At 37.4% G+C, this 24707-nt stretch overlaps 1 protein-coding gene across 1 annotated transcript; it reads left to right on the top strand.

Moving 5' to 3' along the window:
* Positions 1–2787: 2787 nt before the first annotated feature.
* LOC110699711 (aspartate aminotransferase, mitochondrial-like) lies at positions 2788–16268 on the top strand. The gene is made up of 10 exons (XM_021877238.1): positions 2788–3243; positions 3403–3488; positions 6125–6331; positions 6505–6610; positions 6706–6810; positions 6907–7079; positions 14153–14312; positions 15460–15555; positions 15665–15759; positions 15854–16268. The coding sequence occupies exons 1-10, from the start codon at positions 3043–3045 to the stop codon at positions 15921–15923; spliced, it is 1299 nt and encodes a 432-aa protein (XP_021732930.1). The 5' UTR covers positions 2788–3042; the 3' UTR covers positions 15924–16268.
* Positions 16269–24707: the final 8439 nt, after the last annotated feature.

The raw sequence follows: 24707 nt of genomic DNA on the forward strand, positions 1-24707 counted from the left end.
CTATAAGCATGAGGAAGGAGCTATTTAAGTGTACACGAGGATTAAATTATATTTTGGTGCCTAAATGCACTTAAGGTGTTCTAAACACCGAGGGATATAATTTGTAGTGCTTTATGCGCTTAAGGTGTTATTTAACACCGAGGTAGATTAAAAAGGGTTCAACTATAAAAAGTTATGTGGTCACTAATTATTCAAGAATTAAATTGGTATGTTTGATTGCTTGAATGAATTATAATGTTTGATTGTATTGTGGTTTGAGAGTCATCACCAAGTATAATAAATATGTAAATAACGTAAAGTGAAAGAGATTACACGCCAAAACTCTTGGAACGTATATACCTTGAGTATGAACATATGCGGGGAGTTATGCGAATTTATATTTGACCATAACTTCTCCTGGGAGTACAGGACGCTGTATATTCCTTTTTATTATGCATAGGAATTCCGCCACTTACGAGTGGTTCTTTTATACTGGCACGGTTAGCTCCCGTGTTAGTACCCCTTTATTGGAGCAGGTTAGGGGAAACCCGTTCGATGCGTAATCAAATTAAATGGACATTGGTATTGGTCTAGTTAAGTGTTGAATGTCTTGTATGCTTGTTACAGGTGCAACAAGGTAAGTTGTGTGATGATAAGATGAAAGCATAATAGTATGTTTTATTACGCTTATGTACTCAGCATTGTTGATTGTGTGTTGTATGTTTGTTTGGCCTTGTCTTTACCTTGGCCCTACGACGACCCATTTCTAATGGCGAGTAGTGGGGACAAGTAGAGAGAAGTATTTCAGGCGGTGAAGCATTTTCATGATGGGCATGAGTGAAGAGCGAATCATGCTTAGTTTCCATAGGAATATAATGTGTTTTATTTGCTTTGAATATTATTTATTTTATTATGCTCATGAGACTAACGTAAAGGTTTTCACTATTGTTTGGTTTTAAGGGCCTACAATAGTTCCAAGTTGTAGGTTGACTTTGTTTGACTTTACTTTCATTTGGTTTGAGTTTTAAGTTGACTTATTATGAATGGTTTTAAAGAAAGTCTTCCGCTGTGTGTCTTTGATATTTGCCTTAGCCGTTTTCATGGTAGCGGTAATGTCTTAGATTTTCCTATTTCGTATTTTTAAAAAAGGGCAAAACAGGTATTTTAAAGGAAAGGAATTTATAGGGTGTTACAAAGATTATGGGTTAAATAATGACCCCTCAAAACCTTAATTGATCAATTTTCTTGCATGCAAATCAAAGCCGCAAACCAAGGTGTTTTGGTAATTTTTTGTCAATATTGACCTCATATTGGACCTTTTAGAGTCAAAATGACTCTCAAAACCTTGAACGAACTATGTTTCTTGCTTGAAAATCGCGACACACAAAATGAGACATTTATAGTAAGTTTTTTTCCATATATTTGACCTCAAATTCGATCCTTAAGTGTTAAAATGACCCCCCTCCCCCGGAAACCTTAATTGCTCAATTTTGCCACATGCAAATTAAAGCATGCAAACTGAGACATTTCTTAGCATGTTAAATGAGACCTTATTTTCTTTTTCTTTTTTTTTTACCATTTTTGACCTTGATTGGACCCTTACGATCCAAAATCCCTACCTTTGTAAAAGTAGGAGTAAACTCTTATGAATAGTGTTGAGACGATTATGCCCTAAGAATGTTTAATTACTTATTTACCCCTTTTAAAAGTACGACCACACTTTTATGAATAGTGTTGAGACGCTTATGTCCTTAAAATGTTTATTTATATATTTGCCCTCATTTTTTTTTTGAATTTTTAAGGATAGTCTGTGGACATTTATAACCCTAAAATTTTTTGTTTACATGTTTTCCTTCATTAGCACTACTAACAACTAATTTATAACATAATACCAAATCGAAAGAACTTCCCAAACATGGCTAGCTATGACATGCGCATCGCTTGCGTTAGACGTCCTCAAAAAACCTTAATCATTCAAATTTCTTATACGCAAATTGAAAATTTCTTTTTAAGGTGGCAAAATCACTAGGCGAGTCCCACAAACAATTTCCTTGACGGGAATTGTAAAGGAGCGGAGTAGGTTTATAACATTGATACAAAGGTTAAAATTGCCATTTCACCATCCTTCTTCTTCCATCTCTTTCTTCCTCTTGCGAACCACCATCGGAACCGACCACCATCTTCTTCCTTCATCTCCTTCCTCCTTTTCCTTCCTCCTTCATTCCACACAATCGGAAACCGACCACCATTTGCGAATTTACATTGACAGCGGCGACAGCCGTTGAATTAAATGAAAACCCTAAGAAAAAAAGGGAGAAATTTAGGGCTGGCTAATCTCAAAGGGTAAGTGAGTTTTCTCACCTCTGTTGATTTCTCCATTAAAGTTGAGCTTTGAGATTTCTTGTTGTCATTGTATTATAATTGTTGTTGTCATTGTATTGTTCTCCTCTGTTAATTTCTCCGTTGAGATTCTTGTTGTCATTGTATTATAATTATTGTTGTCATAGTATTGTTCTCCATTGAAGAATTTGTTGTTGTCATTGTATTATAATTACCAATAATAAAAAAAATTAACAAGCCTCTAAACTCTATAATAAAAAATAAAAAATTACTCAAAGTAACCTTGGGAGCAAAGTTTGGATCACACATTAGTTTTTTTCAAAGCTAATATATAAATATTGAAAAAATCTAATGTATCTAGAACAGTAGAATGGAGGGAGTGCGTACCAAAAAAGAAAAAAAAGAGGGGGAAGGAGTAAAACAGAATGGAAATAAGAAAAACGTCCATTAAAAAAAAAAAAAAAAAAAAAAAAAAAAAAAAAGAACGTAACGACACCTGATGAGGGTTCCATATCAGTAAATTGTTGTTTTCTTATTCACTCTGACTCTGCCACTCAATATCTTTACTAATTAAAGTTTTCCCAAAATCCCATTTCCCAACACAACAAAAGCCCAACAACACCACAATCCGTTAAATCTGAAAAACCCCCACCATTTTTTGTCATCGTCTTCTTCCAAAGCCACCACCCTTTTCTCTCTCCAAACCTTCAAATTCATCCAAAAATGGCGGCAGCACTACGAGCCACATCCTCCGCCATATCACGAGCAGTCACCGCCAGAACTCCGCCATTGATGGGCGGAGCTCGGTGGTCGTCATCGTCGACTTGGTGGGGTCATGTGGATCCGGCACCCAAAGACCCTATTCTCGGTGTCACCGAAGCTTTCTTGGCCGATCCTTCTCCTAACAAAGTCAATGTTGGAGTTGTATGTTTTTTTTAAATACTTAGCTTATAATTCATGCATGGTTCGATTTGTTTTTGATTTTTTCTTATTTGTTAGAATTTGATTTGATTTTTGTGATTTTTTTGGGTTTTGGGTTGGATTAATTTGATATATTTGAATATTTGATATATGAATTTTCAGGGTGCTTATCGAGATGATGATGGGAAACCAGTTGTTTTGAATTGTGTACGAGAAGCTGAAGCTAGAATTGCTGGTAACTTAAACATGTAAGTCCCCTGTTTTTGAATTTCTATATTTTGTAATGTATAAATGTTTATTTGCTATGAAATGTGAATTAATATTATAATTTTTATATGATGCTTTTGGAGTTATGGATGCATGTGGGGTAGCTCAGACGCGGAAACTCGAACAAGTTTTGTCCAATTCTTGTTTTTAATTAGCATAATTGGGAGATGTTTAATAGGATAAAGATGTTTTGGTTATATGTGTTGTTGAGTAGTAGTATTATATACTCCTGGATCATCGTACTCCATACCCAATACTTGAGTTATTTTGCCTAAATCTTATGTTATTTTGCTTAAATTTTGTGTTATTAACTTATTTTGCTAAAACAATATGTTATTTACTTAGTTACTTCAACAATATGTATGAAAAACAGCATGCATGTATAAAATAACTTGTACTTATTTAAAAATAACACATATATAAATTGAAATAATAAGTTCACATCAAAATAACATGAATTTTATAAACCTAGAGTACAGTGAAATGATCGACGTTGAATACAAAAAAACATCCAAGTATAAAATAACATGTACTTATTTAAAAATAACATATATATAAATTGAAATAATAAGAAGTTCACTTCAAAATAACATAAATTTTATAAATCTGGAGTACCTTGTGCATGGTACTCCAGGAGTAAGATAGAAATTGCGGTTGTTGAGTATTATACTGTTTTTTGTGATGATAAGTTAGTGAAAGTATTTTGAAGATTTACAAACATGTAATTTGGTTTAATTGAAGATGGTATAAATACATGTACAATAAGCTTTCAACTATAGATTTTTTGTAATTTGGTTTATTTAATCTTTTATTTCCATTGTCACTTCAAATACTCATAGATCTTAGTTAAATTAAGGTGATAAGCTAGTGGAAATGTACCCTTTTTTCCGAATGAGAAAGAAACATTGAAAACCTACTTTAGAATCTGGTAGGGAACAAAGCAAGGGTCATAAATAAGAGGGAAGCTTGTGTATAGAAATTAAATTCGGGTAACTTGTCCCATTGAAGTACGCCATTGCTATGTACTTTGTCTACTTTTGTGGTTGGATTTTTGTGTGACTTTGCTTTAAGGTATGTGTAATCCATCATAGGTGCTCCATGTTTTCATTCAAGCTTAAGCTAGCAATTTGATTATTTTGGTCGTCATTTTTTGTTTTGTATTTTTATCTGGTGTTGGCCTGTTGGGTACTAGATATGTATTTAGTTTACAACTCTTTTGGATGCTCCATAGAGCAAAAGCAATCTAGTAGCTCTTTACTTCTTTAGCCTCCATAAAGAATATGAAATAGGAATTGCACCTAGGGCATGCCTGGATTCCCTTGACTAATTAAGGGAGAAACAGTTAGTGGGGAAAGTTTGCTAGGGAATTATTAAAAGGATAATATTTCCTATCCTTGAAGTTTAGCAATATTCCTTGGGTTAAAATCTCCCTATAATCATCTTCAAGCCACTTGCATGCCCGACTGCACAAAGTTACTGCTGCAATCCCGCCACCTCCTTGCAAACCAACTCACGGACCACTGGATGTCTAGAGAGAATGAGAAATTGTTAAGGGGGGAAAAGATTACATGCGTAGGGGTTTGGGGAGGGGGATGAATAATTTTTAGCCTCGTCTGAACAAAAAATCATTACCCCTTGAAAATTTTAGTAATTTTAGTTCCATATCAGGCATAAAAAAAAAATCAGAATTCTTACTCCCTTGTTTTTCCCACCTCCATTACCTACAATCCAGGCATGCTCCTAGTGTTAATCATATGATCTTCGAATTGTTAGTGACTATTTGCTCCATAAAGTACTTGCTTGTGACAACTCTATCAAGGTACACAATCTGAGCATGTTACCTAGGCAATTTAGGCCTAACCTGAATTTAACTTATTTCACAAAAAAATAAGTTCGTATAAATTGTCCAGGAAGTGAAATTCAGTTTAGAACCAAATGCCCCCTTATCGGAAATATAAATTTAACATATTGGCTAAATTTGTTTGGTCAAACATAGTGACTATCATGCCTTAAATGCTTTTTGTTTTGATTTTATTTTAGTGAAATTGATGTTTTGAAGTAATGTTAAACAATTTGCTTAATTTCTATTTATTTAACCAAATTGTGAAGCTAACCAAATCAAAGACATGTACTTTATGTCATGAAGTACTCCCAAATGAAACTACTCAAAAACTACCAGGTTTAAAAAAATCTACATGAGACACCTTGAGCAAGTCTGCGAGTGTATTAAAAAAAAGGCCAGCTTTCTCGACTGTTGAGCAAATCGTTCGTCTCTCCAAAATATTATTGCTACTGTTTGAATGAAAATTTGCAGCAGTTTAATTCATGGAATAGTATGGTTGCATGCCAACATTTAATTTTCTGTTCTGGCTCATGAATTGAACACATTAAGTCTTTTCACTTAATATCTTAGACAATATTGCAGATTCAATGACTGCCTCCTCTAATACTTTCATTTGGGCAGTATTATACTATCATGCTTTGTAGTAGGCTTTTGGACTTTCTTAGAGGCATGTTTTCATTTGTTTCTTGTGAACTATCTTAAAATGCTAAGTACCATACATCACTGACTCTCGTGCTCAGTAAATGAATTCACCCCAATTTTTGTGGTTGACAGGGAGTATCTTCCTATGGGTGGAAGTAACCACATGGTTGAGGAAACATTGAAGCTTGCTTATGGTGAAGATTCTGAATTCATAAAAGATAAACGGATTGCAGCAGTGCAGGCTCTTTCTGGTACTGGAGCATGTCGACTTTTTGCTGACTTTCAGAAACGTTATCAACCTGAATCTGAAATTTACATTCCTGTTCCAACCTGGGCCAAGTGAGTTCAGCTCCCCTGCCCCACAACACCCCCCCCCCCAAAAAAAAAAAAAAAACACCACCCCTCTCCCTACGCAAAAAAATTGATGCGCATATTTGAGTTGTTTCTCAATCTCACCGTCAGATTATATATATTTATGAAGTATTTGGATGAATTATCCTATATTTGAACAGCCATCATAACATCTGGAGGGATGCAAACGTCTCACAGAAAACGTACCATTATTATCACCCAGAATCAAAGGGATTAGATTTTTCAGGAATGATGGATGACATTAAGGTATATGAAGCTGGAACATCATTCTTACTTCACCAAAAGAATTGATACTTGTTGCTAAATGCTAAGACTCCTTCACTATAACTCTGAATTTTCAGAATGCTCCAAAAGGATCTTTCTTCTTGCTTCATGCATGTGCTCACAATCCTACTGGGGTTGATCCTACAGAGGAAGAGTGGAAAGAGATTTCGCAACTGATTAAGGCAAGAAATTTACTGACCTCTTTCTTTATATATTTTTTTTACATAATGACTCCCTTTTCCTATTGCATCATCCTAAATCTTGTGGACTATTTCCAGGATAAGGGGCATTTTCCCTTCTTTGACATGGCCTATCAGGGGTTTGCTAGTGGTGACCCAGAAAAAGATGCAAAGGCCATTAGGATTTTTCTACAAGATGGTCATTTACTTGGAATTTCTCAATCCTTCGCAAAAAATATGGGTCTTTATGGTCAGAGAGTAGGCTGTCTTAGGTGATTGTTTACATACTCTGATCAATTTCTCTGCTAGTTATGCTTTTCTATGTTGTGCTTTATGATTCTGTGCTTATTAGTCATTTATAGTAATAGCATTGATATGTTAACATAAAAATGAGTGAATCAATACGACCCTTGTCCATATGGCTTATGGTTCTTTTCTCGATGAGAAATTTGCTTTGGCAATTTTATTCTCTAAACAATCTCTTAGTAGACCGGAAGTTTTGATATTCAAGTGACACCTTAGTCATTTGGAATATTAACAATGCCCAGGACTCTCTACACTACTTAATATCTTCATTGAATTGACTGTTTTACCCTTCTGAATCACCCAATTTTTATTCTTCCCCTTTTTCACTCCCAGTCTTTTGCAAAAGCATCACTTGGTAGGACAACTATTATTGAATCAAAGGGCTAAAATAAGCTTGCTCTCCTCTCATCCCTGCTATAAACATAGATAACATCAAATCTTTGCTTTATCTTACCCCAACAATTAAAGTTGGGAGAGGCCAACAACCATGCTTTTTTAAGTTTCTTTGTGATTGATTATAGTAAATTCCTGGACGATTTCATACAAATTTTTACTTATATTTGGATTTGATTTATTTTGGGAACTGTGATGGGATAAGGAGAAAGCATTAGAGAGGATGGAATGATTTTGATTTTGATCAAGACGCTACTTCTCAAGGCAGATGTTCAAGCAATTCTTTTAAATGATGGCTGGATAGTGAACATGGCTATGGCTTACAAAGGAAAGAGAAGGTGAAATGGTTCAGATGATTCTAGCCAATGGTGGCAAAATAGTCTTTGAAGTTAGATACTAAAGTTCAAGGATATAGTAGAAAAGGATTTGTAGGTTAGTCATTTAATTTTTTAAGGCCGGAGGAAGACAATATTAATGGAATTTTGGGAAGACGGAAAAAAAGAAGATAAGGTGGATTCACAAGTGAATGAGTGCTAACCTTTTCTTTTAATATTGTCCTCTGCCAAAATTAAGGAAAAAATGTTAGAGAAGACTAAACACTGAGGAATACGGGTTATGGGGATATTAACAAATCAATCAATCAAAACCTTTATCCCATAAGTGGGGTCGGCTACATGAACCAAAAGTGATTATTCTGTATAGTCATCAACAAAAATCGTTCTCCTTCATGCCTTACGATCAAATACCTCATTCGTACTTAAATCCATATGCTTCATATTGCAACGGACAACGATCTACAAGACTAAAGATAATAAAAGCACACAAGAAAATGGAAGGGGATTGTTGTTGTTGATTGATTGATGATAACCAAAAGGTTACAAGATAGGTTAATGACTTGAGGCCATCACTCTGCAAGGTTTCCAATACAACTTTCTGAATATCTTTTCCCTCTAAAGCTACTGCTATTTATACTACTCTTCCTCACACACATGACATGGCAAGTGCCTTAATTACAACATAACTACTTCTTGTCCTCTTCCTAAAAGCAACTAAAGCAATAACAAAAGTAAGCTAATAAGCCAAAACGGCAGACTGTAGCTCAAGTTGTTGCTTGTGAGTGTTGTGAATTGGTGGTGTCCCCTTGCTCTTACTGATTCTGACCATGTCCTCTCTGCCTCCTGCCATACGTATAGCGTATGGGTGGTGGAGGAGCGTTCATTGCAATACCGTCCCCCAAAAGACCCACCTTGTCCTCAAGGTGGAAGTCCGGAAAACGCGCATCGACCCCATCAAACTCTTCCCAGGTGGCTTCAAATTCAGGCATGCCCTTCCACTTCACTAGCACCTCACGTGCTCTACCTTGTTGCGCACTAGACCTTGCAGCCCCTTCGGGTTCCACCTCTAATTCCAATTCGGATGTGATTTGGGTTGGAATGGACGGACCGTTGCTTATATCTCCTATTGCCCGCCTTAATTGTGAGATGTGGAATTCTGAGTGCACTCGACAGTCATCGGGAAGCTGTAACATATACGCAACCTTGCCCACTCGTTGTATCACTTCAAACGGACCATAAAACCTTGCTGCCAACTTCTCAAATGGCCTTTTGGCTAAGGATTTATGCCGATATGGCTGCAACTTGGGGAACACAAAATCCCCAACTTGAAATTCATCATCTCTTCTTTTGCAGTCTGCGTTGGCCTTCATAATTTGCTGGGCCCTTAGCAAATTAAGCTTAAGTTCTTCAAGCACAAAGTCTCGTTCCTGTAATTTTTCCTCCAAACTACCCACCGCAATTGTCATCAAACCCATTCGCAGTCTTGGGGGGTCCCTCCCATACACTACCTTGAATGGAGACATTCCGGTTGATGAGTGGATAGCAGTGTTATAAGAGTACTCGGCCAAGCTAGCCAAGTAGCCCAATTCTTTGGCTGCCCCCTTGCGAAGCAACGGAGGTAGGTCTTTTGTTCACCACCTCGGTTTGGTCGTGGATGGTATGATTTGCTGCGCCGGAGATCGGTCCCGTGAAGCCAGAATAATCCACGCCACAAAATGCTCAAGAACACCTGTTAGGCTCCGGAAATCCGTGAAGTCGCACCACCTCCCGGAGAAACACCTCTGCTATCGTGAGGGCCGTAAACGGATGTTTCAACCCGATAAAATAGGCATATTTCGACAGCCGGTCCACCACTACAAAAATGACATCCACCCCCTTCTATTTAGGCAGCCCCTCGATGAAGTCCAAGGTGATGTCCTCCCATACCTGCGCCGGCGGCGGTAGTGGTTGCAACAACCCAGCTGGTTGTGATAATTTGTTCCGTTGACATGTGATACAACCTTGAACATACTCCGATACTTCTTTCCTCATACCCTGCCACATCTATTCGCCGACTAACCTCAAGTAAGTCTTCGTTTCCCCGGCATGCCCACCCTCCGGCGAGTCGTGATACGCCTTTAGAAGGGTTCCCTTGTGGTCGGAGTTTTTCGGTATCACCACTCTCCTTTTGTGTAGCAATCAGTTCTGTTCCACGGTATAGCCCGCGATGCTTTCTCCCCCAAGAATACTCTATTTAAGCTTGTTTAACAATGGATCTTGTTCAATTTCTCTATCCAAATCGGCCAAGTCCACCTGCGCTGTCACCAAAGCCCCCAACTCCGGTTCTTCCCTCTCCTTCCTTGATAATGCATCGACAGCCTTGTTCGAGGCTCGGGCTTGTATTGAATCTCAAATTCGAAACCAATCAACTTTCGAATCCACCTTTGATACTCCATTCCGACCTCTCTTTGTTAGGTGATGAATCGGAGACTTTGTAAGTCACTCTGAACCACAAATTTCCGGCCAAGGAGATAATGCTTCCACTTCTGAATCGATAAGCAAACGGCCATCAATTCTTTCTCGTATATGGACTTCCCTCGCCCTACCGAACCCAATACCTTACTGAAAAAGGCGATTGGCCTTCCCTCTTGCATAAGTACTGCCCCCAAGAATCCCGAGGCGTCGGCCTCAACAATGAACAACTTATGGAAGTCCGCGAGAACCGGTGCGGTGGTCATGGCTCTCTTCGGATTTTCAAATGCTACAGTGAGCTATGTAGGCATACCTTGCAATAAACTTACGGTAATAGCCCGTTAGCCCAAGAAAGCCCCTTAAGTCCCTTAATGTTTTGGGCATGGGCCAAGTCAGCATGGCTGTCACCTTTTCTTGATCCATCGCCACCCCCTTGCTTGATATTATGTGGCCCAAATAAGCCACCTCTTCCTTGCCCATCTCACACTTCTTTCGATTAGCAAATAATCTTTGGTCTCGGAGGATTGTTAACACAAGTTTCAAAAGCTCAACATGCTCATCTGTATTAGCACTATACACAAGAATATCATTGAAAAATACGAGAACAAATTTGCGTAAGTAAGGGCGGAATACCTCATTCATAAGGGATTAAAATGTGGCCGGGGCATTAAAGAGCCCAAAGGGCATCACAAGGAACTCGTAGTGGCCTTCATGAGTTCAGAAGGCCGTCTTGTGCACATCTTCGGCCTTCAGTAAGATTTGGTGGTATCCGGCCTTAAGGTTGAGCTTGGAGAAAATTCTTGCACCTCCCTGACTCATCCAACAACTCATCAATGACGGGAATGGGGTACTTATCGGGAACGGTCTCCTTGTTTAAAGCCCGATAGTTAACACAAAAGCGCCAAGAACCGTCTTTTTTTTTTAACAAGGAGAACCGGACTAGAGAAAGGGCTAGTGGATGGCCGGATTATACTCGCCTCAAGCATCTCTCGGATTAGTTTCTCAATCTCGTCTTTTTGGAATTGGGGATATCTATAGGGCCGGACACTAACCGGGTCACTCCCCTCCTTGAGTACGATAGCATGTTCATGTCCCCGAGATGGAGGCAGCCTGACCGGAGCTTCAAAAACAGTGGGAAACTCGCCTAGTACTGGCTGCAGGAAAGGTGGGGTATTTTCCTCACCACTCACGGCTCCTTCCAAACCTCCAAACTCCACCAAGATTCCCCCTTTTTCCTTAATCAAGATCCTAATCATGGCCTTAAGAGTGACACCAGCTTTTGCTAGTGAGGGGTCTCCACGAACGGTCATCGCTCTTCCCCCAATTGTAAAGCTCATGGTTTGGAGCTTCCAATTGGTGAGTATTGAGCCTAACTTTTCCAGCCATTGGATGCCCAATATGACATCCGAATTTCCTAGTTGGAGGGGTAAGAAGTCCTCCACTAGCTCCACCTCCGCGTTCAGAGCTTCACATTCTTACATTGTCCACGCCCTCTCACCGACTCGCCATTACCCAACGACACCCCAAAAGTGCCATCCCCTTCTATGGGAATGCCCAATTTAGCCACCGTTTCCAAGGATATGAAATTATGAGTTGCACCGGGATCCACCATTACCACCAGCGCTTCTTCGCCTATTTTTCCGACCAATTTCATGGTTTTAGGATTGGTAAGGCCCACTATCAAATTAATCGATATAGGAGCCGACATCTCTTCTTTGGTTGATGTTTCTATGGCTTGAAACTCACCCTCCGTATCTTCCTCGTAGTCTTCTACTAGCAGAACACTCAACACTTTCGCTGGACAAATATGCCCAATTCCCCACTTTCCGTCACACCAGAAACATAGTCCCTTAAGCTTCTTTTCCTCAAGTTCCTTCTCTGTTAATCTCTTGGGTTAGTTAGAAAAACGGGAATAAGATGAAAGGTTAGATAGGGCTGTTGTGGCCGAAGAGCTAACCTGGTGGGTTGAACCAACCGAGCTATTGTTGTAAGGCTTAAAATTGGGTGGGTAGTTTGGTGGGTTGTGTGTTTGGGCCGGCCCAGTTCCTCCACCTAAGATGGTCGAAACTGGACTCTTGTTGAAGTAAGAGTATGGTCTAGGTTTGGTAAGGGTTAGGTTAGGCTTTCTTAACCGTTTACCCGGTTTTGCTCCTCCACCCGGGTTGCTAATCCATGGCCTGTTCCAGCGTGAACGAATTAAGCATACGGATCTCGGCCCAAATCTCCTCCTTCAATCCATTCACAAATTGCCCTTTCATTAAGCTTTCTGGTATGTCTTCCAATGGAGATGCCTTCTCGATGAAAGCTCGCTGGTACTCCGCCATCGTGGTGGTGTGGGTAACCGCAAGCCATTGCTCGTGTAGGGTGCCTGCATTCACCGGCTGAAATTGCACCAAGATTCTCTCCTTCATCTCGTTCCACCCTCCCACCGGATGCCGGCGGTTCTCCCATTGGAACAACCGCAACGCATCATTCTCCAAGGACACCATGGCTGCTTGCAATTTCTCATGCTCCGCCAACTGGTAGAAGTGAAAGTATTGTTCACTTCTCAAGATCCAGCCGTCGGGGTCGGAACCGTCGATCAAAGGCATGTCCAACTTCTGGTACTTCCAATTCCCACGGCCACCGTGACCTCCGCCACTTTCCAAGCCCCTTATCGGCTCGCGAGGTGGTCCTCTCTCCCAGTCTAAGCCTAAGCCAAAATTTCTTCCCGGTTCCCCGCCACCGCCGCCACCACCTACGCCGGACTGCTCCGCCTCATCTTCCACCACCACGAGGGGTTGCTTCTGCTTATCTTTCAAGGACGTCGTAATCCCTCGAATCTCGTCGAAGAATTGTCTTGGTTGCTTTTCAACAAGGCGGCTTGTTGGTTGTGGTCATCCTGAAATCGGTTGAGCCTTCCCTCCAACCGCTGGCCCTCGACCTCTTGTTGCTTGGTGAACTGCTCCGACAAAGACTTTTGGAGAGCCTTAATGCTCTCCGCCACTGTCTTGGTGTGTTGGATGGAGTTCTCTCCTACGTCCACCTTTGACACAACCTTGATGAAATGTCCTTCTAAAGCTTCGATGCGCTGCGTGTTTGTACCGGACGCTAGAGCCATGGCTGCTCTGATACCAACTGCAACGGACAGTGATCTACGAGACTAAAGATAATAAAAGCACACAAGAAAATGGAAGGGGATTGTTGTTGTTGATTGATAGATGATAACCAAAAGGTTACAAGATAGGTTAATGACTTGAGGCCATCACTCTCCAAGGTTTCCAATACAAATTTCTGAATACCTTTGCCTTCTAAAGCTACTGCTATTTATACTACTCTTCCTCACGCACATGACATGGCAAGTGCCTTAATTACAACATAAGTACTTCTTGTCCTCTTCCTAAAAGCAACTATAGCAATAACAAAAGTAAGCTAATAAGCCAAAACGGCAGACTGCAGCTCAAGTTGTTGCTTGTGAGTGTTGCGGGTTGGTGGTGTCCCCTGTACGTATAACGTATGGGTGGTGGAGGAGGGATCATTGCACATATCCTTTCTAACCCCTTCCAACCAAGTCATTTTAAAAGCAACTGAAAATTTGTCTAAAAATTGATAATATCATAGGTTTACCAATCATATGTATGGGACTCCATTTTCTATCTCCCAGATATCATGTTAAAAACTCCAACTGCAAGACATGAGATAAAAAATCAGACTGCTAGGCAATGCATGTATATATTGAAACAAAATGTTGAAACAGGGAAAAACACCTAGCTTGATCTCCTTAGTGAGTTGCTCATCATATCTGATTTGTGATGTACCATGTGAACTGCATGTAGACTTATTATTTTCCTCTGACTTCTTTTCTGATCCCAATTCTGCAGTGTGCTTTGTGAAGACGATAAACAAGCTGTGGCAGTAAAAACTCGATTGCAACAAATCGCAAGACCTATGTACAGCAATCCCCCTGTTCACGGTGCCCTTCTTGTTTCAATTATCCTTAGTGATCCAGATCTAAAAAATATGTGGCTCAAGGAAGTTAAGGTAAGGAATGCCTAGGCTTCTTGTTTGGTTCTTTTGTTCACAAATTTTGCAATATATATTTACTGGTTACTTGAACGTCAATGCATGTAAGTCACATAGTATTTTTAATACTTGGGCTGAATGGCACTTATGGCAGTATCAGTTTAAAGAGATGAGAGACCATGCACTTGGAAAATAAGAATAACATTGAGGGGATGAAATTTAATTTACCTGTTAGAGCATTAGGGCCCTGTCGTGTTAAACTTATTTTGACTTATTTCAGACAAAAGTTGCAGATTGGTTAAGAGAAAAAATCATCTCGGACTATTGCATACAACACTAAGTGTATTTTAACCAAGATTCGTTTATTTGCTTGACAATGAGTTCTGGTAAAATAAGCTGAGACAAAATAATTTGAATACATTAGAATTTAGGATCTTCCGGTCTTCCCATCTTGGTTAGGGCAGTTGCACCTTGCTGTAAACCCGTTAGCAGGGGATGGAATGGAAAGGGAAACAGGATTTTAAACCAACATTAAAGAAAGTTTGTGTTGAGGAATTAGGTGATGTCTAGTTGATACAAATTTAAACAAATTGAAAGTGGGCATCAAAGCTAGTATTTTAGCTGTGTATGGCCTTTACACCATGCTGTAAATCTGTTAGCTAGGGGATGGAATGGAATGGAAAATGGGATTTTAAACAAACATAAAAGAAAATTTGTATTGAGGAATTAGGTGATGCCTAAAGAAAATTTGCACATAATGAAATCGTGCATTAAATTAAAATCTTGTATTTTAGTTGCATGTGGGGCTTTTTTGCCCATACAAACTTGGGGAGAGGGGAGTGGGGAGGGGCGACTAAACACTTGAGTTAGATCAACGAAGCTGGCTCATTTCTAAGCTGCTGCTTGCATGCATGAAATGTTACATTTCTTATGTCTTGTTCAAATTATGCTTCTCTCTCTACTCACCCACTCACACACATCTTGGTAAGAGAGGATGGATTGATTATATATGCATATGCTGTTAGTACAGGTATTACAAAAGGAGAATTCCAACATGGGATATCTTGTACCATATACCACATGTTTCTTTTCATGCTATCATCATGAAGAATTTCATTCTGCGACTTTAATTGCAATCAAGTCATTTAAATAAAATGAATTTCAGGTCATGGCAGATCGTATAATTGGAATGAGAACAGCTTTACGCGAAAATATTGAAAAGTTGGGGTCACCATTATCGTGGGAACACATCACTAAACAGGTAGAAAAAGTTGTGAACTTGAAATCAGCAAAAATGATGCATTTAATTATGTAATTAAACATGCCTCGTCAGTCAGAATATTTCATAAACCTATTATTTGGATGAACAGATTGGTATGTTCTGCTATAGTGGGTTGGCACCTGAGCAGGTTGATCGATTGACCAGTCAATTCCATATATACTTGACCCGGAATGGCCGTATCAGGTAATACTGTTTTACAATCAGTTTTTTCCAGCTACCTTGCTAGTTGTTTGTGGCTACTGTTAGCTCTATCTTATGCCTTTATCTGACGGTGCAGTATGGCTGGTGTTACAACAAAGAATGTCGAATATTTGGCAAATGCTATTCATGAGGTCTCAAAATCTTAAGGGAGTGTATTGGCAATCCAAGCGGCAGAGTTCCATGTATAACGTAGAGAATATTGTTGTATTCTTATATGCCAATAAGATAGATGTTTAAGCATCTTATTTGAAATTTTTGTTACCCTGAAAAGAGATCAGGATAGGGGACCTTTAATGTTGTAGTGAATCGTGGGGGTTAACTGAAGATTCAACTTCAGCTGTTCTGATGCTAGAAGAGATGCATACTAGATTTGTCTTTGTTTTTTCCCTGCAATTATGGGGAAAATGCCAAAATATTGTTATGTGTTGAGAAGCTGTTATTCTTGCAGAACTTATTTCAATAAGCAGAAGCTGAACTTTTCAATCCTTTTATCCCTTCGGTGTTATTTTTCCACAAAATTTATTTATCAACACCTTTGAGGAGAAAATTTTCAGAAGATGTAACACGGAGGACCTTAGGGAATTGGGATACTTGACTTTTCATATCTATTCTCTTTTAGCGCGGGTTTTGTGTGTGGCTGGCCACATCATGTGCAATTCATGAATCTTATACTGATTGTAGCTAGCAAGGTACAACATGTTTTAAATTTTGCTCATTTGACTTAAATGAGCAATGAGCAAAGTTCATACTAAGATCAGTGATATAAAAAATATAAGCTTAGCTCATTTCTATTTAAATAAAAATAACTATTCTTTGTAAAGAGAAAACTTTATTTGGGTTGATGTTTAGAAATTATTATTGTTGTTGGAATGACAAAAGCTTAATTTTGTCCATTTATGGTCCATAAGTTGGAATAGAGAAGAACAAAAAGAAAAGTTTGGACAAAAAATTTGCTCATTATGGGCAAATGAGCAAAACAATGTGCTCATCATCATCAATTAGCAAAATATAATGCCTCTATAAATTAAGCATAATGAACGATAAAAGAAGAGAATAAAATAATTGTATCTCACAATATTAACAAGAAAAAAATTTGAAGAGAAGGAAGTACATAAAAATAAATCAAAGTTTAAATCTAAAAATGAATTTTTCTCCTTATATATACAAAATAAAGTGAATGAAATTAAAAAGTGGAGAGATAGAGAGAAAATGAATTTAGAGAAAGAATATGAATCTTACGAACTAGAGAAAGATATAATAAGTATTATTTGTATAACAATATCATATAACTAATATATAAAGCTAAATTTTTAGTCAGACCATGAGACAGCGACACTTGACGTTTTAACTTTTGCCAAGTGTCGCGCTACGTAGGCGATAATTAATAATTAATATGACATGCATGATTTATTTAAGGATAAATATTTTTTTTTTGTAGAATAGGATAGAAAAGTAACATAGATTCAGTAGGATAAAAAAGCTAAATTAGAGTTTTATTTTCAATAAAATTTGGATAGATTTAGTAGGATAAAAAAATTATTTTAGAGTTTTGTTTGCAATAAAACTTTTGGTTTAGAATTTTATTTTCAATAAAAATACCAATATTTCTATACAAATGACGGGATCCAGAGAGGTACAAAAGGAAAAAATAAATAATCGACCTGTTATTATATATAATAGCTCTCTTAAGTCTTAACATGCAACCAGCCTTTACCTAGATGTTCAGAGAAAATGAAAAGAGATCACAGCTTTAGACAACTGTTCTTTTTGGCTATACATTATTACTTCTAATTTTTTTAGATTGTCAAGTGATTATTAATGCATAAAATACCCATAAACGGACAAGTATGATTGTCAAGTGATTATTAATCCATGAGCAAAAAATTCAAATAACATATATATTTTAGATAAAAAGTTTTATTTTAAATTTAATAAACAACCCGCGCATCGCACTGGCACAAAACCCCATCGTCGTCTCCCCGACCTGAATCCATCACCGAACCACCCAAACCCCAACCCTAAGCAGTTCAACCATCGCCGAACTTCTCTACCTTACCCAAAGTCGTCGCTGAAACCCCGACTCACACCGGCACACCCATACCCAAACCCACAAACCGCCCTACTCCTCTCACCCTCACCTGAAATTAAATCGGGGCTGGTTACTTCGTGGGTACGGTTGGGCTGATTTCGACGGTCGAGGGTGGTTGGCTGGCTGGTTTTGTGGGTCGAGGGTGCTCGGTTGGGATTGGGTGACGGCGGTGGGGGATGGGTTGGAGAACGGCGGTAGGAACCGGCGGCGCCGATGGTGGCGGGGTAATTTTAAGGTTTTCCTTTTTTTTTTTTTAAATTTTTTATTTTTTATTTTTTTTTTAATCCAATACGTAATTGACACGTGTACAATGTAGCCCACTAACGGTTTTTTGGATGGAAAAGTTAAGTGGTGGTGAAACCAATTTTTGGTTTTTTTTGTGGTGTTATAATATTTTTTTTTTTGGTGTTATAATCAAAACCGTGACAATTTTGGGGTGTTATTTTCTAATTTTCCCAAAAATTACTTATTTCATAAAAATGAGCTGAATGTATTTGCTCATCTCGACTTTTTTTTTTGGCTCATTTTCTCCAAATGAGCAAAAATTGGTGCAAAAGAGCATAAAATGGTGCAAATGAGCAAATATGATTATACAAAATCTGGTTATACAGTGCAACCGGTTTCATGATAATAATTGTTCACCATGTGGCTGTTTGTAAAAGAACAAAGTAACCCTTATAACATTAATTTAGTAACTATGTAATATTGAGTTACTGACCAAGTAACCCCTATAATACAGATTGTGTAACCTCTATTCTACTGACAAAGTAACCCTTGTAATACTGACCGAGTAACCTTTATAACACTAAAGAAGTAACCCCCGTGTAGGGTTGATATTATCAAATGGATATCCGCTAACCCGCTCCACCCGCTTTAAATTAATGGATGAAAACCCGAATTAAATGGATGTGAAGCTGGTGATGGATCAGATCAGATGTGGATGATATTCTTCTTCACCCGCTAACCGCCCACCCACCTGTTTAACATATATTAATTTTTTTTAAGAACTTAAATAATAAAATATGAAATGTGAAAGTTTTTTTTTTTTTTTTTTTTTTTTTTTTTTTTGTTGCAAATTAATTTTTTCAAACAATATGTTGTTACTGTTTTTATTTTATTTTATTTTATTATTAATAATATAAAAAAAATTGTATAAATAATCGAAAATTAGAGTTTATGTGGATTTTTTTTCTCACTTTAAATACTCATTCATTAGTAATCTGCTCCACCTGTTTCATCCGCGGATGATGGACGGACGGATATGGATGATGGTTGAAGCGAGTGACGAATGTATGTGGATGGAGCGATTGGGATAATGGATGGATGCGGGTGAAGCTCCACCCGATCCGAATCCGATCTATTGCCATCTCTACCCCTGTGTGATTAGCCACATATAAGAATTGTGTAATTTGTTGGGTTGAAACTTTTAGTAATATACTTCGCATTCTTACAATGTCTATTACTTGTATGAAATTTGTTTGGTTTAGGAAATTTTGTAAAAAACTATCCCAAAGTTAGGCTGTTTTGTGAACAACTACCCCTAAGATAACAAATGTTTGTCTAGCACTACCCATTAACAAATTACGTCCAATTGAGCCGTTTGTGGGGCCCTCTCCTACAGTTTCTCACCCAATTAGCTCCCTCCCCAACTACCTCTCTCCTCTTATAGTTGTTCTTTCCCCCAAAGTCATCCTAAAAACCAAATAAAGAAAAATAAAATTCGAGCAATTAAACACAGTTTCTCACTAAATCAGGTCATGTTCAAGTTATTGTTTTAATTCTTGGTCTATTTAATTGGTTTAGGGATTTTAATTTACTTCAATTAACATAATTAGATGTTCAATTTAGGGTTTAGGGCATTAATTCAATTTAGGGATCTTAATTTCTAGGATTTAGGGTTAGAATTGAATTAGGGGTTTTGCTTACTTAGGGTTAGAGTTTGAATTCAATTGCATTTTAATTAATAAATAGATACTTTTGTTTCATATTTATTGGTAGGATGTCTTATTCTTCATATCACTCTGCTTTACAATATCCAAGCAAACGTAACTATGGAATTCCACCAAAAATGGAGACAACGTGGACTACAACAAACTCTGACAGAAAATTCTATGGCTAGAAGATCAGTAAGAAAGAGATAGACAACTGTGAGAGGAAAGAAAAGGGGTGTTAAGCCCTACCAATTTACTAAAAAGGGGATGAATTTGGAGCACAAAGATTCTCTTAGGTCAAATTATGAGGGTGAAAGGTAGTTGGGGAGTTACTTGGGTGGGAAACCGTAGAAGTGGGCCCCACAAACGACACACACGTAAAAAAAAAATCTAAAAAAGAAACCTACACTACTAGAAAACAGGCGAATTCCGATGGAATAATTTCATGGTCAAATTTGACCTTAAAAAATCCTTAATTTGTTTAACACCATCCCTAAAGCCAAACCGACCACCAACTGAAATTTCCGGCGACTATTTCGCATCAACACCACCCCACAAACCGCCGAGAAAGAGAAGAGAATAGAAGAGAAGAGGAAAGAGGGGAAAGAAGAGGAGAGAAGGAAGAGGAAAGAAGAAAGAGGCGAGAAAGAGAAGTGAGAAAGAGAAGAAGAAGAGGAAAGAGAAAAGGAGAGATAAGGAGAAGGAGAAAGCGTAAAATCAGAGAGAAAGGGAAAGATGAGAGAGAAGGAGAAGGGGAAAGAAGATGAGAGAGAAGGAGAAGGGAGGCGGATAAGAGAAGGGAATTTAGGGTTTCGAATTTTTTTTAATTATTATACTCTGACGGAAATTCCGTCGAAAATTTCCGATGGAATAAACATCCTTCGGAAAAGGTAATTTACGACGGAAAAATCCGTTAGAAAGTACATATTTTCCGACGGATTTATATTCCGTCGAAATATTCCAACGAAATTATTGAATTCGTCGGAAATATCCGACGGAATTTAAATCCGTCGAACATTTTGATTTTTTCGACGGAATTACGTGTCCGTCGAAACCAGTCTGTCGGAAATGGGTTGTTTTCTTGAGTGCTATCACGCCCCCTCACATGAGAGTCCATTACCAAGCGCTAATTATTCCACTTGAAAGGAAAGGAAGGGTGGATGAAAGTTAAACTCATGACCTTTGTGTAACGCTGGCTCTTGATAATAATATGTTAAAATAACAAAGTCAAGCTGATGGTCAAAGTTCAAGGTCGGTTTATATATTCTACCAGTATCTATCTGACTTAAGTGTGAGCTATGGATTTTATGTATACTTCCTCCGTTCTTTTTTACTTGACCTGCTTAAACTTTTACACTATTCACCACCCCTCTCTTGACCGTCTTTTGTGAATAATATGTAAGGAAAAATATATTCATGTGGGATAAATTTGAATTCGTCTCATCAATAAGTACTATCATAATATATAACTTTTATAATTTTTACTTATTGGAAAATTAAAGTTATTAATCATTAAAGTTTTGCATTGACAAACGTGATAAGAAACAAGTCAAGTAAAAAAGAACAGATGAAGTATATGTATATGTATATATATATGTATATGTATATGTATGTATGTATATATATATATGTATATATATGTATGTATGTATATATATATGTATGTATATATATATACATATATATGTATGTATGTATGTATATATATACATATATATGTATGTATGTATATATATATACATATATATGTATGTGTGTATATATATACATATATATGTATGTGTGTGTATATATATATATATAAATATATATATATATATATATATATATATATATATATATATATATATATATAGAACCTAGGTGAATAATGAGAACTAAGAACAAATTTTAGTCGTTGATCGCGCTCCATTTGATGGCTCACGTTTCACCCGCCCTCATTAATGGCATTTTTGTAATTTCGCAGTTTTTGAGACTATATATATACCAAGGCTAATTATTTCCTAGTTCGTATTATAGGATTGGTTCTCATAAGTTCCTAGTTCCTATTATAAGATTGGTTCTCATTATATGTATATATTAGATCTAATGGTCCAGACTAGGTAATAATGAGAACCAATCCTATAATAGGAACTAGGAACTAATCTGGACTATTAGATCTAAGAGAAGAGGCGCGCGGTCTAACGACCTAAATTAATTCAGAAAAATTAAATGAGAAATTAATTCATGCGCCATTTTCTTTCTCTTCTCTCTCTCTCCTCCGCCAATTTCAACTGCTCAAAAACCTTCGAAAAACCACTCCAAAACTTCAAAAAACCGCCATAACCGTCAATTTCAACTGCTTAATTTTGCTATATAAGCACAATTTCAAGTTCTATTATCTACATTCTTCAGTTTCAAAACAAAAATTGTGGAAAATTGGCGAAAATTAGGTATTGCTTCGAAACTTTGAAGTTCGTAATCTTTTGTCTAATTTTGTTGCAATTTCTTACTTATTTTTGTGTTTTTTGCTTGAATATGTTGAATTTGAAGTAGCAGAAGTTGAATCGGAGTAGTTCAAAGTTCAATTTTAGAGTTTCGAAGTTCGATTTGCTTGATAGTCAGGTATTTTCGGAGTTTGTTTATTTTGTTCCAATTTCGTTTGATTTACTTTTTATTTCTGGTTAAATTTGTTTTAATTTATTTTAAAATTGATTAGAAGATAATTCGAAGTTGATCAAAGGTTTTTTTTTATTTATTTATATTTTTTTTTACGAATTTTGCCATAAATTTAGATCCATTTTTTTTTTGAATTTCGGTATAAATTTATATCAGATTTTTTTTTTAAAGAATATAGGTAAAAATTTGAGTAAATTTGGTTCTATTGTTACTAATTTCGAGTAATTTTAGTTAATTTTTGAGTAATTGTTGCTAATAGTTAAAAGAAATCAAATAAAAGTTGATATAAAATAATTAAAAGTCAACAAAATAAAATCATGAATTTAGAGTAGTTTCCTTTGAGTAATTTTGAGTGGTTTATTTTTACAAGTAGATAGAAATTGGCTAAAAGTAACTTTGAATTGATAAAAAGTTAATGAATTATTGTATGATCTGTAGCTATTATGGTTTGTGTAAAAATCAAGAAATTGATGTGGTTCAAATGAGGATTCGGTCTATCGAAGAGTAGTACTTGAACGAAGGTGTTGTCTTTGATTAAACGCCCTTCTCTCCTTGACCAAGTGCTGTAAAATTAAACCATTGACTCTTTTAGTGACTTGACTTGAATTGACTTTTATTTTTATTGGGGTTGAAAAAGCAAAAAATGGGTGCATGTTTTGGGAATTTTATCAAATTTTATGGATCATGGTTTATGTTGGGAGGATAATATCCAACTTACCCCCCTAAAAAAATGACAGAAAAGCGCACACAAGACTCTAGACATGGTCGTGACATATACAAAGTGTGTGCATTGACTAGTGAGTGGAAGTGACATGCTTAACACTCGTGTAATGACCATGGGACTATGTGAAAAGACTCAATCCAAAACCAAACTAAGACCTCGGTTATTTAAATTAATTAATCATGTGAATTAGACTCGGCATGAAGACTCGGAAAGAAACGACCGAACCATCGCGCAACGATGGAACTATTGCGTTGCGTCGGCTCCATCGCTGCGCGATATTTCTATTGCGTCGCGATGAGAGCTCATGCTTCACGTCACAAGCCAAAATTATTCCGCGCCAGTACTGGAACGTTAGTTTTAACTTGTTTTCGATATCTCTTTCGGAAGGGTAAGCTTATAGCCTTGCTAAGTTAAGTATATTTAGACTTTACTAATCCAACTTAATTAATTAATTAAGTGAGCAAAGTCTGTCTTTAGTTGTTAGTTAGTTGATTAAGACTTTATAAACATAAGTCAACACAAGAGGTTAGTTTGTCATGAGCAAAATATGCACAAGTAAAGAACGCACAACTAGTCAAATAGTCACAATATGATGCAATGAGTTTGCAACCTAACCATGGCTCTAGTTCTCTAAAGTTAAAGGATTTTGGCAGTCAAAGAGGGTCCATGGTTATGAGTCCAAATGCATTGCGTGGAAGCCTTAACTTTGGAAGGGTTGGCGCGTATGGTTGGTACCCCGCAAGTTAGACTTGCTTCCATGGTTTGGTGAATTCACAAACTCGGATGTACTTATCGTTGCACGGAGCGTTCGATTGGGTAGATGGGGAGTGAATTCCCAGGGGCTAAAACCATATGTAAAACACATATAGGTTCAGAAAAGAAGGGAAAACTCAATCAGAAAGTAGAATCAGCCAAACAGTACTAGAATCAGTCAAAACAAGAAGGCAGATTTCTGGCTCGATGTTGGAAGAACTCGGCGTGAGAAAACTGGGTCCATCACACAAAGATGACCCCATCGCACGGCGATGGACACTGTCATCTCGTGACAGTTCTTACACTTTGCGGTAGTTTTCTGTGTTCTTCGGATTTTCCGATTTTCGTAGTATTTTTTTCGATTCTAGTTGTGAAAGATATTTTCCAATTTTCCTACGTGTAAGAATCCTATGTTTTTTCCGCATTTTGGAAGATCTTTCCAATGCGAACCTTTTTATGCTTATGCCACAATGTTAATCAAAATTACGCACAACGAATATCTAGAATTTTTCATGGCTCATCCACTCATTCTAAAGTCAATTGCCAAAATAAATCTTAGGAATCAGAATTAGAAATCCTCCCCAGTGGAGTCGCCAAAAAACTGTAGGGAATATTTTAAACATCAACTTTGAGCCCCACTGTAATCATGCATTTAAGAGTCTCCAACAAGTTATAGGAACTTGTAAACCGTTCACGGGTGTGAAGGGTATACCCCATTCACGATCACGGAGATCGCTAACTCCGTAGTGGTCCGGAACCATGACTGGGTATTCAG

This window comes from Chenopodium quinoa, unplaced genomic scaffold (assembly GCF_001683475.1).
Source record: "Chenopodium quinoa cultivar QQ74 unplaced genomic scaffold, ASM168347v1, whole genome shotgun sequence".
NCBI lineage: Eukaryota > Viridiplantae > Streptophyta > Magnoliopsida > Caryophyllales > Amaranthaceae > Chenopodium > Chenopodium quinoa.